Source organism: Eimeria necatrix, genomic scaffold (assembly GCF_000499385.1).
Source record: "Eimeria necatrix Houghton genomic scaffold, Enh_scaff94, whole genome shotgun sequence".
In the NCBI taxonomy this organism is placed as follows: Eukaryota; Apicomplexa; class Conoidasida; order Eucoccidiorida; family Eimeriidae; genus Eimeria; species Eimeria necatrix.
Genome location: NW_013651795.1, coordinates 18,160 through 33,732, shown reverse-complemented (window position 1 = coordinate 33,732; position 15,573 = coordinate 18,160). Strand labels below are relative to the sequence as shown.

At 52.1% G+C, this 15,573-nt stretch overlaps 1 protein-coding gene across 1 annotated transcript; it reads left to right on the top strand.

Annotated features, from left to right (window-relative positions):
• Positions 1-8,977: 8,977 nt before the first annotated feature.
• ENH_00083870 (hypothetical protein, conserved) lies at positions 8,978-15,239 on the top strand (the record flags this gene model as incomplete). The annotated part of the gene is made up of 6 exons (XM_013577892.1): positions 8,978-9,815; positions 10,238-10,380; positions 10,609-10,701; positions 10,812-11,654; positions 12,704-14,409; positions 14,582-15,239. 6 exons carry the CDS (start codon positions 8,978-8,980, stop codon positions 15,237-15,239), a joined length of 4,281 nt encoding a protein of 1,426 aa, XP_013433346.1.
• Between the last annotated feature and the right edge of the window lie 334 nt (positions 15,240-15,573).

Sequence of the window (15,573 nt, the reverse complement as noted above, 5' to 3'; positions counted from 1 at the left end):
GGAAACGCCTGCGGGAATGCCTGCGGTTCTTCGCTCTCAGAACTCCCTCACAGCAATATCCTTGCCAGATGGGTACAGAGAAGAACAACAATTGCTTCAAGGCAGCTGAAAGTGTTGTAAAAACAAAGGCACTGTGAAGTGGAAAGGCAGATCTCCTACAGTGCCTATATGCTGTACGTTCACGTACAAAACCCACGTGTGATAATGACGGCTGTCCCATGTGCACACAGCGGCGTTGGGCGTCGGTGACAGTTTGCAGACTCTTCTCCATCGAAGCAAATAAGTTCTTTTAGGCCGACAGCACTTTCTCACTGTAGTGTGCCTTCTTTAACCAAGGCAGGGATAGGTGTACGAACCAGGCGAGGCTTAGTTTACTAAATGTGAGAGTGCCTTGAGTGCTTGGGCTTCTCCGTCAGAGGTCAAAAGTGTCGTGACTCATCAGAATCGTGACGTGCGCATTGGCAGCCGCCAAGTCGCAAAGTGTGAGCACGTGGAAATCGAGGATTTCACTAACTAGGCCAAGTGAGGACCGGAATAACGGCTCTATAGATATTCAATAAGGATGAGCCACACTGTCTCTCCCTCAGCGCCGGGAAGTAGTATATCAGCTCCTAATGTTTTACAGCCAGTTAACTGACACAAACGCTGAAGGGAAACGCCTGTTCGAAATGCCGAAGCAATTAGAGCGAACGCACGAGCCACACCACGCTCGCCAGAATCACGATGGTGCTGACCCTGTGAAAGTTACCCTGTGCCTCTTCGAGATCTGTTCCAACGATATGGGATTAAACCCTACGCGATATAGGCCTGTTGTTGCTAGGTGCCTTGAGACAGAAAGATACCTCATTAAACACTGGTGCGCACCGTTTTGACAAAGGCCAATACCATGTAGGCAATACCAGAGACTGCATTACTGCGTTCCACAAGCCACAGACACCCTCTGAATCAAAGGAGCGCAATGCAGCAGGCAGCATTTCTAAGAGGACAAAGGTAAGTAGTTGGTCCGCAGACTGCACAGGTAAGAGCTATCATCTTCAACAGGTTGAAAAAGACAAAGAAACTGCTCGAAAATGTCGAGCTTATCAAGAAACACTCTTACGTAACAATTGTGTAAAAGCATATAGCTCAAGAAAATGTTAATAGTCCGAAAAGTTAAAACTCAAGCACCCTAAACAGGCTGCTGAAACGCAGAAAGTATCTCGAAACCACATCTCGTGCCGTAGGGTTAGTAGGCGGCTCTTTAGCATCACGAAACCAGCTCTCCTGCCGTATGGTTAGTGTAGTGCACAGGCACTACAATGGAGCTGGCTAGTGTCCTAGAGACGATAGCTAGCTAGCGACCTACAAGGGGTCGCAACACTGGAGGAGGACAGGACCCTCCGAATAGGATGAAAGTAAGAAAAACTGTCTATTAGTTCTAATGAATACGTGAAATGTGTGGAAATTGTGTGGAGACTGGGGCTGGCGATAGCGCCGGCACCAGTGCGGGCCTCCTCCCCTAAGGCCTAGGAGGCGAGCTCCCAGAGTGGGGAGAATCGAACAGACAGATTTGAAACACTTAAGAATTGTTGTATTTCGGTGAAAGTAAGCTACTGTGTCCGAGAAATGGGCCTACGCTAGGCGTAGTTTGTAGGCCTGCTCGAGGGGCAGGAAGCAGCGTAGTCGCAGCAGTAGACGCTGCGCACCACAGTTAGTAGGCGGCTCTCTACTGATTCACCGACATCTTGCGCATACACCACTGACATATGTACTAATGCATAAGGCTTAGGAATAAAATTAATCTGCTGGCTTGTCAGTTTGGCAGTGTGCCGCACTCACTCGGGAAGGCCAGCGATATATTCGGCGCTGATTCTCACAAAATTATTCACAGCAATCCAGGCACTTCTCAAAGCAAGCCTGATGCACAGAAAGCGTTCAAAGTTTTGGTACCGATCAAGTGGAAAGGGCTGTCCCTCAAGGAAGCAACGGTGGTTCTTTAAGAACCGAGCGGCAGTTAAACGGAGATGGGAACTCCCACTGATTGCGTTGAGCTCGCTTTTCTCAAACTCAAAGCCAAACGATGCAGGGAATAGAAGGACTTGTTTTGGTCGGTCCAGTGAGGCACTGTAGTTGTTACTACGCTAGGCAAGAAAACGCGCTATCTCTCCAAGCCATTAGATTGGTGCAAGGAATACAAAAAAAATTAGCAGTTGAGTGGGAAGTGCTCGCAAAACTCTTACAGAGCAAAAGCGCATTTAGCTAGAAATTCATGCCATCAGAAGACTAACTCGCTCAATCATTCTTCGTCATCGTTTTTCAGTTAAGAGAGTCAATTTTTGCAGAGCTGAAAAGGACAGCAAAGACGGTGCCCATAATAGTGGTTTGCACAACAGCACAACAGGCACTTAGTTACATGTAGCACTTTAAGTTTCTGAATAAGAACATGAATGCCCCTCTAAACATCTTTCACTGTTCTCGTGAAAGGTGAAATTCTTGACATCTGACTGTAGGGTCTGCTGACACCCAGCCTATCTCTTGCGCTGTGGTCAATGGGGCTCTATATTTGTCGGTCGGCACCATTTGCTGGACGCTGGCTGTCCATTGTTTCACCCCTCCAGGGTAGTTCTTCTCCACGAATTTAAGGCCATCTTTCATGATAGTCTGCCTCACAAACAAATTCAGCAGAGGCTCATTCTAATGAACGGTGCAGAGGTTTGACTTCACCTGTTTTGACCATAGGAAAAGTGTTTTTTTTGCCTGCAAGCAGCACTGCTGCACTTCATTTTTCGTGGTTTTTCCAAGCGCAGTTGAATATGTGGTCGTAATTGGTTCTAAGAAAACAAGCACACATCCTAAGCTCCTTGGGGTAGGACTTCGAGGCCGGACTAAAGGGTTGTTTGCCGTGCGAAGGGGACTCTAATTTTGGGGCTTAAGTGCGTGTTTGCTTTTTTTCCGCTTTCCGGTTACTCGCGCTATCTTCATATGTGTCCATAAGAAAAGACCAATTAGTGTGCCACTCCGATGCAGATTTTTTCTCCTTAATAAAGCGTTCCAATCGAACTCTATCTTGCCGAGTCGTGTGCAGTTGCAGCGCCTTATCTCTAAAATCTTCAAGAGCCATTTCCTGGAACGTAAGTTTCATGTAAAGTGCAAAAGGGAACGAAAATTTTCCAAGCTAACCCGTACGAAGAAGGCTTGAAGATTTAGTGTTACTGCCATCAGCACGCTTTTCGGAAAACACAGCGAATTTTTGGCGTTACTATGGCTAGCTAAACAAATGTGGCTTCTCATGCTTCTATACAAGACAACCTAGTTAGGAATTCTCCATGGATTGGGTATATCAAAGGCAACTGGGTCTTCTTCAATAATTCGTGCGCGCTTGTGAGTTACCGAGTCTTCTGGTTTTCTGTGCTTCTGTCATGCGATATCTTATCCTGAACAAGCTGACCTTTCCTCCTTTTCATATCAGAATGTGCATCTGCTTGCTGTGTTTACTATGCAGCTATTGTCGGGCTGTGTGACAACGGTTTTCGAAACACATTTTGGGGCTGCGTCAGTGTGTGCACCACATGCATTCACAGGTAGCACTCCGCACCAAAAAATCTGCTTCCCCTGAATTTACTTCTGTAGTACAACGTATTAAGCAGGAAAGTCAATGGCGCATGGAGCATTTTATTTAGGTCTCCTGATCACGGGTGCAGCTAAGAGGACGGCTTCGCCCTTGCAAGTGCTAGTGCTCCCCGATCGCTTGGATGAAGCTCAAAAAAGCAAGCCTAAATGCTTTGCATTTGTAAGAAAAATTCAAAAATTTGTTTGACAACTGGGTTTATCGAATACCATCAGGTAAAAGCGGACTCCCATCGCTGCTGCAGTGCCTCTGCCAGCTCAACTTGGGCTTCTCAGCAAGGCGAGCACGATCATGCTGGCCGTCGCGCGTCGTGTTTTCGACTCATTGTAGCGCTTCGACTCATTGTAACGCTTGATGTTACAATGAGTCGAAAGCACGACGCGCGACGGCCAGCATGATCGTGCTCGCCTTGCTGAGAAGCCCAAGGCTTTTAGGTTGTTTCTCTCCGCTTCTGACGATGGCGCTTGTGCATCTTTGTAGTGCTGAGCACTATAACTCCTCGCCCCTCCCCAAAAGATCTTTCTGGAGTACCGTGAGCAGCTGCTCGCGTTTCTGATACTTTTCTCCCTCGCATCTTTGGTAGTCGTAGTGACAGTGCTGCGCTATTTTCTGTGTTGGTTCCCAGTGTTGTCCCTTCCAGTGCTTTATCGGGTTGGCGTTACCAGCACACCTGGCGCCACTGTGCAGCGGAAACGCCCTACGGCGGTGAGCTGCAGAACTGTTCTTTTCTGGTGTTCATTCTGTTGCCCGATTGACTTCGGCACTCGTTGCTGCCGCCGCATATATTCCATATATATCTTTGTTGCTTTTGCTGCACTCAATGCTCGGGCTACTACATTTGTTCTGCTGACTGATCGGTGGCTGCTGCTGGAGTTGCGTTTACAGATGCATCGTGTTGATTGGATTAGCCGCTGCCACTGCCTTTGCTGCTGTTCCTGTGTCATGTCGTTTCTGCGAGTAGCATGGCAGCTGCTGTGAATTTTTATGCCGCCAATGCCTTGTTCGCTGCGGCTGCTGCAGTGATTCCTGCCATGGCATTTACGGCAGCTGGCGCACGAGCTGTGGGCGTGACGTTCGCTTTTGATGAGATCGTGGTTGCCGCATCTGTTTCTGCCCCTGAAATTAAAGTTGGGGCGACCTAGTTTACTGCTACTATGCTTGACTAGGCTTCGCTGTTGAATCACACTTGCGCGCCGAAAACGTATTTGCCTTAATACTATGTTGAGTCTGCATGTGCCCTTGCCGGCAAGTGAGCACGTAAGATGTGACTAAAAGCCCGATTACAGAGCAGGTGAAAACACATCGTCATGCATGGGCGGTAGAGTGAAGGACCAAAGCACGAGTAATATCCAGGGCAGCTGCTGTAAGGAGGTCCTGTTACTGCCTTGAAGGGAGTCAGCTCCCCGGAGGAAATATTTATCACGCTGTATAGTACTAAGAAGGGACGAAACAATCATGGCACTTCATGCTCATTCGATGATATTGGAGAGCCAAGCAGCTTCTCTTTGAGAGCATTTGTGGTCAAACACTGCATGGAGAACTTTGTAGTATAAGTCTGCATCCCTAGGCAAGCCAAATTTTTGCACGGAAGAAAATTTCGTCCCACCGATGGTGGCCTGCATTCACGTGACGAGAAGGAGAAAAGGTTATATCATGGAGCCAGTCAGGAGAATGCAAGAAACAAGTGCATTACATGCTCAGCAAAAGTGTCAAAGTACAATTTTTCGAAAGGAGACCAGCCCATGATTCTGAAGGTCCAGCTATGCTGCCATGCCTGATGTTGTGTCATGGGCATTCAGCGAAATAAAAAACTATCATTTTGCGACGCGGCCGTAGAGGGCTCACGGAAAAATGGACAACAGCGAGATTGACTGCCACTCAAGCATCCGGTGTGTTGGCCTTGTTGCGGAATGTTGTATATTTCGAAGTGGGTGGACAATCGACCGATATAGATGAGGCCTTGACTGCATGGGGCTTCAAAACTGCGGGGCCATCGAACTAGTTTTCCGCGGGAGCAACAAATGGCAGCTGAAACAAAGAAGCGGACTTCTGGACGCTTCTGCCGTGTAGCCAAGCTTAGCTGATTTTTCCGTGCTCTTCACTGTCTACATGCGTTCAATAGAAGATATGAGAGAAGCTCATAAGACAAGTGCTAGCTCCCCAGGGCCTGTTGCTCCACAGGAGTGTGGCAGTACTTCAGAGATATGCGTTTGGCCAGCCTTGGGCGGTCAGCAAAAACTGCTGACCCCCAAAGGCTGGCCGAACGCGTATCTGCCTTGTTAGCTGCTTTTTTCCCTTTGCTGGCCTAACGTATATCTGCCTTATTTGCTGCTCTGTATCCTTCGCACTAATGGTGTAAACCAGAAACTATATGAAAAAGTATCCTACAGGCGGAAAGCACATCGAAGGCTTTGAGCAACGGGATCAATGAACTAAGTGACTCAAGAGCACGAAACTGTTGGCTGCAAATTTATTGCTGCAGCACTGATCCACCTCCTTCAGCAAACTAAGTTTCCAACGAAAGCTTGTCACCAGAAGAATTCCGCCTTTTGCTTTCCGATGATATAGTGTATGACGCACGATTCTACCATGCGCTAGTGTATAGTCTTAGGGTCATGGGACTGGACTGAGTTGCTGCTCTTGGAAGCTGAACGGAGAGCCAACCAACCAACAAATATTCCAATTCCTGGAAGCACGTAACGAACCCATAAATCAGTATCAGCCTGTGGTACGTGAAATGCACTTGTAGCAAAGAGATCTGCGTCTCGGAGGAAGAATACGGGGGCATTTGTCACTGCCCGGCGCTGGAAAGCCTCTAGCGCCAGCTTTAGGCACGTAGCAGCTATGGCATGTTTGGTTGTGTACCAATTTTGAACTAAGGTAAGTCAAGAAGGCTTATCTTTCTCACATAATATCAGGCGGGAAGTGTGCGGTACTGAAGTCAAGGCGGTCACACCCGCCCGATCTAATCGTGTGCTCCCTGAGACGGCTCATTATCAGATTGAATGACATGCCAGTCCGTCTGGAGACTTCCAGGCAGGTAAGTTAATAGAGAGAAAAACAGGTTTTCAAGATGAACGAGGCGCCTGGGGGCATCGCCCATTCTGGGCCTGGTGGACGCTCCGCCTGTGCTTACGCGAGTGGCCAAGCCGGTCAAGGGAATCCTTTGATCTGATTACTTTGGACTTATTGTGGAACCTAGTGGGCGTTCTATATCAGGCGCCTTCTCAGCCACAGGCGTCGATGGTTGTCCCTTCTCACATCCCCTGCGCTTAGACGAACTACCCCCTCCAAACGCGGTGCCTTGGATCCTTGCGTGCCGCAAGCAGCAAAATTCACCGTATGAATACAAACTTGTATTGCGCAACCAGGATCAACGCTGGCCAGCGAGAAGTGAGCCAGTCATCTGTCGCACAGTGGGCCACGAGAGCTTTCCTTTGCCTCCAGGGGTGAAAAGCGACTCTGCCCACACGAATAGAAGCTGCTGATCCCAAGGAGTGGTGAGACAAACAGCAAAAACCAATAGTAGACGCTCGAAGAAGAGAACAGGGTGCGTTGTTTTCTCACTGTTTCACACCTCAAACCATAATTAGTGTGCTGTTCGGCGCAACACAAGGATCTGCGCAGCATGGAAGATCATTGGATTTTAAACAATTGGGACTGTGGTGCTCACATTACTTGGTGTGGCCTACGTGACCTACAAAATAAATCTGTTCTAGGCGTTCCAGTGAGCACTTTGTGATACGGCTGCCATTCCGCTCGTCACCAGAAGTAATGTAGTACGAAAACAGGACTGTCTCCGTCCCCCGTCTTATCTGTCCCGTAAACCAGACATAGCCTCCTCCGTCTACTACACTAATATCTACAAAGTGATAGGCCATAAATCGCTATACTTTGTAGTTAGAATGCCTCGCTTGCCCACATCTAGCCAGCTACAGGTCCTTAATGGTGCTGGTCTTGTAAGCCGCGGTACTTTCCTCTAGGGCGATTTATCCTTGGGGCGGCTTGAACACACCTCCATATCTCTTAATTGCTTCAAGGCAGCGTATGCTAGCGTCAAATGGTATGCACGTCCAGGTAGTGAGTTAGCTACGGGCGACGCCAACCAACGATGGCAATCGCTCAACAGTTGGAGAAAAGAATCACCTTTGCTATAGCTGTGCAGCCGGAGCCCTGCTGCTTACAATGTGGAACTAATAAATTGAAATAAGGAGCGCAGCCAACAGCAGAGAAGGCGACCTATCTCTGGGTAGGGCGCAGTCCGAGCAGTGTGTTGTTACCTGCACACTTTCCCTTCATTGTTAAGAAGAAAGAAAAAGTCAAATGGGAATGTGAGCAGAGGGGAACAATACGATAAGATTTGCCCATGGATTGGCGCAGGATGATAAAAAGCGCATTATTCCAAACATACCACAAGCCCACAAAACCAAAAACACAACACGCTAAGCACCAAACCCTAAACCCGCATAGAGGACACGCGCAGACTCAGTCTGAGCTGCACAAAACACCATTGTCAGGGGCGATATCTGAACTGTACAGTATATTCCTGCGAAAAAAATGGCAGTGAGATGAACAGCTGCAGTGGCCGTTGGACCAACAATTTCATGTGTCTGTACGCCGCAGGAGGAGCCGACGCAACACCAGCAAGGGGTTTTAGGGCCTACGATGTGGTCTTTATGTTTTTGTTGTGTAATTAGGTGTATATTTTTAATTTTTTAGTTGGAGTGTTCCGGTGGTCTCCTGCTCTGCAGCGGCTTCCCTTCATGGGCTGCGGCAGCAGCAAAGCCCCCTGCTGCACTAGCAACAGCAGCAGCAGCAAGAACAGCAGCAGCTACTGTAGTAGAAGCGTTTCCTTCCATTTCAGATCATCAAGGCTGAATTGATCGGGACAGTCAAGAACTGCTTCCAGGCGCAGCTGCATCTTTGTTGGTGTCGTAGCAGCTGCTGCAGCGGCAGTAGCAGCAGCAACAGTAGCAACGGGAAGCGAGCAGCGGAAGGGACTCTGTTGCTGGTGTCGTTCTGCAGAAGACGACCCGTGCCGTCTCACCGTGCTGCTTCTGTCTGCTGCGTATTTTGCTTCCTAAACGCTACAGCAGCAGATCAGGAAGCCAATAAGACTGTTGCCAAACGGCAACAGCAGCGTAAGGACTGCGTGCGTCCGCTGGATTGTCCTTGGGTATTGTGTACAAGTTTCCCTTGGCTTGAGTCTCTGGGTCACGGAGGACCGCTGCTGCTGCTGTCGCTGCCGCTGCAGTTGCTGCGGCGCAGTCGCAGCGCAGCACCGGCGAAGCAGCAGCACAGCAGCAGCAGAGTCTGCAGAAAATACTGCAACAGCATGTCTCCGGCTCCCCTCAACTTGCTTAGCTAAAGATGCGGCCCAGGACCGACAACGCCCCTCGCGGCGGGGCCGTGCCCCCAAGCAGCAGCTCCAGCAGTAGTAGTAGTAGTTGCAGCAGCAGCAGTAGCAGCAGCAGCAGCAGTAGTAGTAGTGGTAGCTTCCTCACAGTCTCCTCGCTGTTCCCCCGCAGCAGCAGATTTTCGACTTACATGCGAATAGAGCGCTGCAGCGGCGTAGGGCGTAACGGCGCTGCGAAGGCGGAACAACAACAACAGCAGCAGCAGCAGCAGCCAGTTGTGAATATTCACGTGGCACTGCAGCGAAGGGGCCTCAGGGACTGTGATGTGGAGGAGTTCGTTCAGTGGCTATCTCAGTGCGTGCAGCAGCACAGCCGCAACCGCAGCAGCAGCAGTAATGGCGACAGCAGCAGCAGCAGCAACGCCGCATCCAGCGGGGGCCGCATGCCGGCGCTGGTTATTTTGTCGATGGACTTGGCAGAAAACAGCATCAGCGGAGCAGGGGTTTCTTGCTTGCTGTCGTTCTTCACCTGCTGCTGCGCATGCATGCGCCTCACCAAAATTAAGCTGTACAAGAACAACATAGGGGATGCAGGCGCAGCAGCGGTGGCTTCCTACATTACCAAGGCAGCATCAGCAGGTTGTTTGCTTCTAGAGGAGCTCCATTTGTCCCACTGCAGCATCAGCAGCAGCGGGGCGCTCCTTGTCATGAACGCGGTTGCTGCTGCTGCTGCTGGTGCTGCTACTGCTGCTGACAACGCGGTGTACGTGTACCCGAGACTTGACTCCCGCAGGAAGGCCTATGTGCCCTTGTGGCTCAGAATGGAATATAATCAAATTGTAGATCCTATGGGTCCGTCTCACAGCGTCGCTGGCGCTGCTGCTGCAGCTCTTGCTGTTGCTGACACTGCTGTCTCCGTAGGGAATTGATTGGGTTACTCCTTGCATGCGCCTTTTGCGCATGCAGTGCCATTGTGCTTCTGCTGCTGCAGCTGCATGTTCACTGTTGCCAGTGAACTCACTGGGGCAGCAGCGGGTCCTCTACTCTGCAGCAGCCATTGCTTCTGTTGCACTGCAGCAGCTGCAGCTGCTGCTCCATGTGTTACAGCTATTGCTCAGGGCGGATGAGCTGGCGTTGCTGTTGCAGAAGTAGCCTAGCTGGTTCTTTGTTGCTGCTGCTGCTGCCGCGTGTGCTGCCGCTGCCACATCTAGTGTGGCACAGGCTGCTGCTGCTTCATTCGCCATGCTGCTGTTTCCGCTGCTGTGTCTGATTAGCTCTAGTACGCCAATGGACTTCGACTGCTAAGCAGAAGAGAGGAGCTGCCGCTGCTGTTTGCTTTGCGGACAAGCAGCAGCAGCAGCAACACTGCACCCCGGCGAGGTGCTGGAGAACGACTGCGCATGCAACCACACCAGTAGTGAGACACGACATTGTGGCTTCATTTGTTTCCCCTGGAGCAGCTCCGCTTGCTGCCCTCTTCACCCTTCGGCGGGGGCCTCACTCTCTGCTGTGCTTAGGCCTTTGTGTTGGCGTGTGGGATCCAAGATCCCAGACGCCCGGGATTTGGGATAGGCGGCTAACAAGCTGTTGCTAAGGGTGTGGGTTTAAGGGGCTCTAGCTGGAGGTATCATGTTTGTGCCTGCAGCTGCATATGTACATGTTCGCCCACCAAGCTCCTACAGAGAGCAGGCGTGGCCAGACCTGTCGTACCCCAGCGGGGAATAACACGGCCAATGCAGTGAGGCTTTAGGGCATATGGGGCTGGAGTTCAGCGTCTACAGTTTGGCTTTGTGGATGAATTGCCGCTGCTGCTGCATCTGCCGTTGCTTCTGTGCATGTTTGCTGCAGGCGCCCTCATCTCAGAGCAGCAGCGCTGCCCCTCCAGCCTCTGCGTCAGGCGCTGCAGCACCAGCAGCTGCATCAGCACCAGGCGTACGGACAGGTGCAGCGCCAGCACCACCAACAACTCAGCGTGCCAAGTGCGCAGCGGCCAACACTTCTCGTCGTTCATCAGATGACCCTGGAGCAAAACAGCAACAGCAGCGAGGCAGCAAGGCGTCGCTTAGTAACAGTAGCAGCAGCAAACAGCAGCAACAGAATGCATCGGCTAGCGCTGCTGGACCTCGCGGTCGCGACTCAACAGCGGCAACAACCGCAGCACCAACAGGCGCAGTCGAACGACGGGGAGTATCTTCTCGGGTATCATACGCAGCTGCAGCAGCGGGGGCACATCCTGCTGCCTGTGCTGGAGCACTTCCAGCGGCTGCAAGGGATGGCAGAGCTGCAGAAGGGACATTACCAGCCGCAGTGTCAGCATCAGCAGCACCAGCGACAGGGTCCGCTTCGGCAGCTGCAGCACCCGCGACGCCAGCAGCAGCGACAGCAATGGGAACCCGCCGCAGTTCCAGTACATGCTCAACTGCTGCAGCCGTTGCTGCTGCAGCAACGGTCGCAGCAGTGGCGGCTGCAGCACCGCCAGCCCCGGGCGCAGCCTCAGGGGAGGCACCAGCAGCCGGAGGGGAAGCTGCAGATACGACAATGGCGGAAGCAGCAACAGCAAAGCCGTCAGCGCCAGCAGCGACAGGGGCTGCTTGCAGCGCTGACATATTGCACAGCCTACCTCTCTACATTTTTTTGGATTCGTCCGCCGTCACGCAGATGAATGAAGGGACTTGTGCTGCTCACACCCATGTAAGCGTCAAGTTTGTGCGCTTTTACTTCAGTGTTGTGTATATGCGTTCGATGTACATGCCATAGCATCCATGTGAATGCGAATGGAGAGCGTGTTAGTATGTGCATGGGACGTTTTAAATGCAATATCCTTCTGGAAATCAGGTACGTGAGATTCTTCCGTAGTTAGTTGACGATGCGAGACGGTCCTGTCGTATGCATATTATCCCGTGGTCTGTAGTGGACACACACACACGCACACACACACACGCACATACACACGCACACACACACACACAAACACACACACACACGCGCATACACACAGACGCACACACACAGACGCACACACACACACACACACACACACACACACACACAGACACACACACACACACCATACTACGTGGCGAGAAGGAATTTGCCGTAGCACTGTCTTGACATCCTTCGCGATGCACTTTTTTTCCAACATTGACTAGTAGGACAGAACATTTCGCATTTAAGCACTGCGTACGGCAATGCATGCTCTGAAGATTGGGCAATAACGTCACAGAAAATGGATTTGCATGCATATATTTGCACTGGCGATTTCGTCCAATGTGTTGTGTGCACACGCGCTTAAGTTTTTTCGTATTGCTCGGGTCGGAAACATCGGAATATAAATTTACATGGATTTTGAAATATATTAGTGAAAGGCGTTTTGTGTTCTTGCAGTAAGCATCCGTTCGCTCTCCGCATACACCTGCAATCTGTTGTTTACGCTGTGCAAACGGTTTTAATATTCATGCCACATCACATCGTGCACATCCGTGTGCGTGCGGTGCGTAGCAGCGGCACTGAATGTATTTTATTTTGCCCGTCTGCTTGATGCCACTGCTGTAGCATGTGGGGTGCTGCTTCTGCTGTCTGTACATGTCTGTGCATTTGTGTTGCTGTTGATGCTGTCTGTCTTGCTGCTGCTTCATCAGTCTGTCGAGTCCACGTGAACTAGTTGTGCGGCTGTTGTTGCTGCATTCCGGTGTCGCTGTAGTTGGTGCTGGTGCGGCTTCTCCTGCTGCTGTGTGTTCCAGTGCGGGGAGGCATGCCCAATAAGCCTTGCCGGTTTGCGCCGGTTATACAGCGGGGGGCAGTTGGCTTGCAGGGAACGGAAGTCCCCAGCAGTAGTTGCAGCAGACGCATCAGTAGCACAAACCTCGTTGTCAGATAGCGATATTTCAATATTTCTTGTTACGGACTACGTGGAGCGGGAAGTTGCCCGCATGCAGCAACAGCTACAGCGGCAACAGCAGCAGCAGCAAGACGCCCTGCAGCAGCTGCGAGAGCTTGCGAGTGATTTTCAAGTCGTCGAATACGTTGAAGGGATGAAAAAGAGCGCAAAGCAGCAGCAGCAGGAGCAGCAGTTCTCGCTATTGTCGACACAGGATGTGTCTCTGGGTCGGGCTCTGCAACTCAGCGCAGACACTTTAGAAACAATAGACTTCGGACTGTTGTGGAAAAAGCACCTGGAAAAAGTATGGCTGGGGTTCAATAGTAACGGCAGTGGCAGCAGCAGTGGCAGCAAAGCCAGCGATGGACTCGTCTTCATGCTGACGGCAGATCCCGCAGTGAAAGTGTTTCTGCAGCGCGTTGCCGCACCTTCCTCTGCTGCTGCTGCAGCTGCTACGGCAGAGAGGAAGCCTCACGTGCCTTGCATGCTGCTTGAAGAGCTCTGCTGCTGCCTGGGGGCGGCATACCCTCACCTGCTGCAGCAGCAACAGCAGCAACAACAGCAGAGACGGCAGCAGCAGCAGAGACCCCTAACAGCAGGAGACCTGCGGAGCTTGATGCTTGCTGCCCTACAGCATCAGCAGCAGCAGCAGCTAGCAGACGAAGCAGCAGCGGCAGCGGCAGCAGCATCCCCAGCAGCAACAACTGCAGCGTCAGGTGGGGCTGCAGCAGGAGGTGCATGTGCAACGGCAACAGCAGCAATTACAGCGGCGACTACGGCAACAACTGCAGGCACTATACCTACAGCAGCAACGGTCGCAGAAGCAACCATAGCAAAAGAAGCGGAGGCACGACTTAACGGCGATGCATACGCTCCATTTTTTTCCCCCTTGGTTGCAGCAGGCTTGACAGATGGAACTTATAGCAGCAGCAGCAGCAGCAGCAGCAGCAACGCCATCAGCAGCCTCTGCGGTGCAACAAGCTTTGCAAATCGCACGGTCGTAACGGTAGAAGAGATAGAGGAAATACAACTACGGCAGCGGCAGCAGCAACAGCAGGAACAACAGCAACAGCAGCTTCAGCCGGTGCACTTGCCGCCAAGATTCAGCAGCCCACCTAGCAGCTCCGATGTAGCGGCAGCGGCAGCTGCAGCAGCAACAACGGATTTCCTCTTCGCCTCATATTTAGAAGATGAAAGCAAGCGCAACGGCTTACGAGATGGGGGGCAGGAAGACCCAACGCTTGCTGCTGCTGCTGCTGCTGCTGCAACTGCTGAACGAAGCGAGCTGAGTTTTGGCAGCAGCGCAGGAGCAGCTGCATCGGCAGACCCGTATGCTGCTTCAGCGGAGAAAAGGGTAACAGACGACGCAACGCCGCTCTCAAAGCGCCTTGCTGCTCCTGCTGCAGCGGTTGTGCCGCCTGTGGAACAGCAACGAGCACAAGCGGTGGAACCGCCAGCTCGTGCGCAACTACCTCAACAACAACTTTCGCAGCAGCAGCTGCCGCAGCAGCCCCGAAGACCGCTTGGAGACTCCGCGCTTCATCAGCAACAGCACGACTGGGAGCTCAAGTGGGCTGCAAAAGTGCCGCTGCTGTTGTTGCTTCTGCCGCTGCCGTGCCAGTGTTCCCGTTTTAGGTACTGCCACTGCGATTGCTGCCGTTGTCACTGGCGAGGCCTCTCATTTGTGGTTTCGCTGCTTCTATTTTATGACACACCGTTGCTGTTGCTGCTGGCATGTCAGGGATGAGCTGATAACGGCCATTGCAATGGTTCAGGAGCTGGCGACTCGTGTCCGTTTGTCGGATCCAGCAGCAGCAGCAGCAGCAGCAGCAGCAGGAAGCGGCTGCATTGGCGACGGTATTCTTGTCGAGGATCTGTTGCGCCGCGCGCAGCTGTGTGTATATCGGTGGCGGCGGCTACTCCTGAAGCAGCAGGAGCAGCAGGAGCAACAACAGCACCACCAGCAGTCGTGGGAGCAGCAGCACCACCCGCAGCAACGGATGGCTGTTCAGCAGCGGAACCTCTCCCCAGTGTGTCTCACTAGCTCTTTGCTGGCCCTTCACGATCAGCAGCAGCAGCAACAGGAGCAGCTGCACCATCAACAAGCGTGGGAGCCGCCGCACCAGTATGCACGCTGGCCGACAGCTCTAGAGCAGCAGCATCCTATTCCTGGCGTCTGGCAGCAGCAGCAGCATGGAGAGCTCTTGTGGTCAGGGGACGTGGAGACGTGGCATCCTCACCACGGTATGCGCCAACAGCAGCAGCAACCACAACAAGGAGGATCTGCAGTATGGCCACAACAGCAACAGCCTCTGCAGCCACAGCAGCAGCACCAGCAGCCTCCAGCGGTACAGCAGCAAGCCAATCAGGAGAACTGGACCCCAGCGGTGCTGCTGTAGCGTTGCTGGCTGCAACAGCAGGTGCGGCGTCTCTGGTGCTGTGGTCAGTCATGTGCGCCTTGCTGGAATGAATTCGGTGCCTGGCGCGGTAAGGTTGGAAGCCGCAGCAGCAACAGCAAGAGCAGTTCTGGCAGCAGCAACTCCCGCAACAGTAACAAAAGCAGTATGAGATGTAGCAGCAGTGTCAACCCAACAGCAAGGTCGGGGGGAACCGAGATCGAGATTGCGGATCTTCGCCGTTGTTGCTGACGCTGCTGCTGCAGCTCTGAGGTCCATGTACACCTCATTTGGCAATTCTTTGCGTCGCGTTTCAGTCTGTGTCATCGTGTCCGTG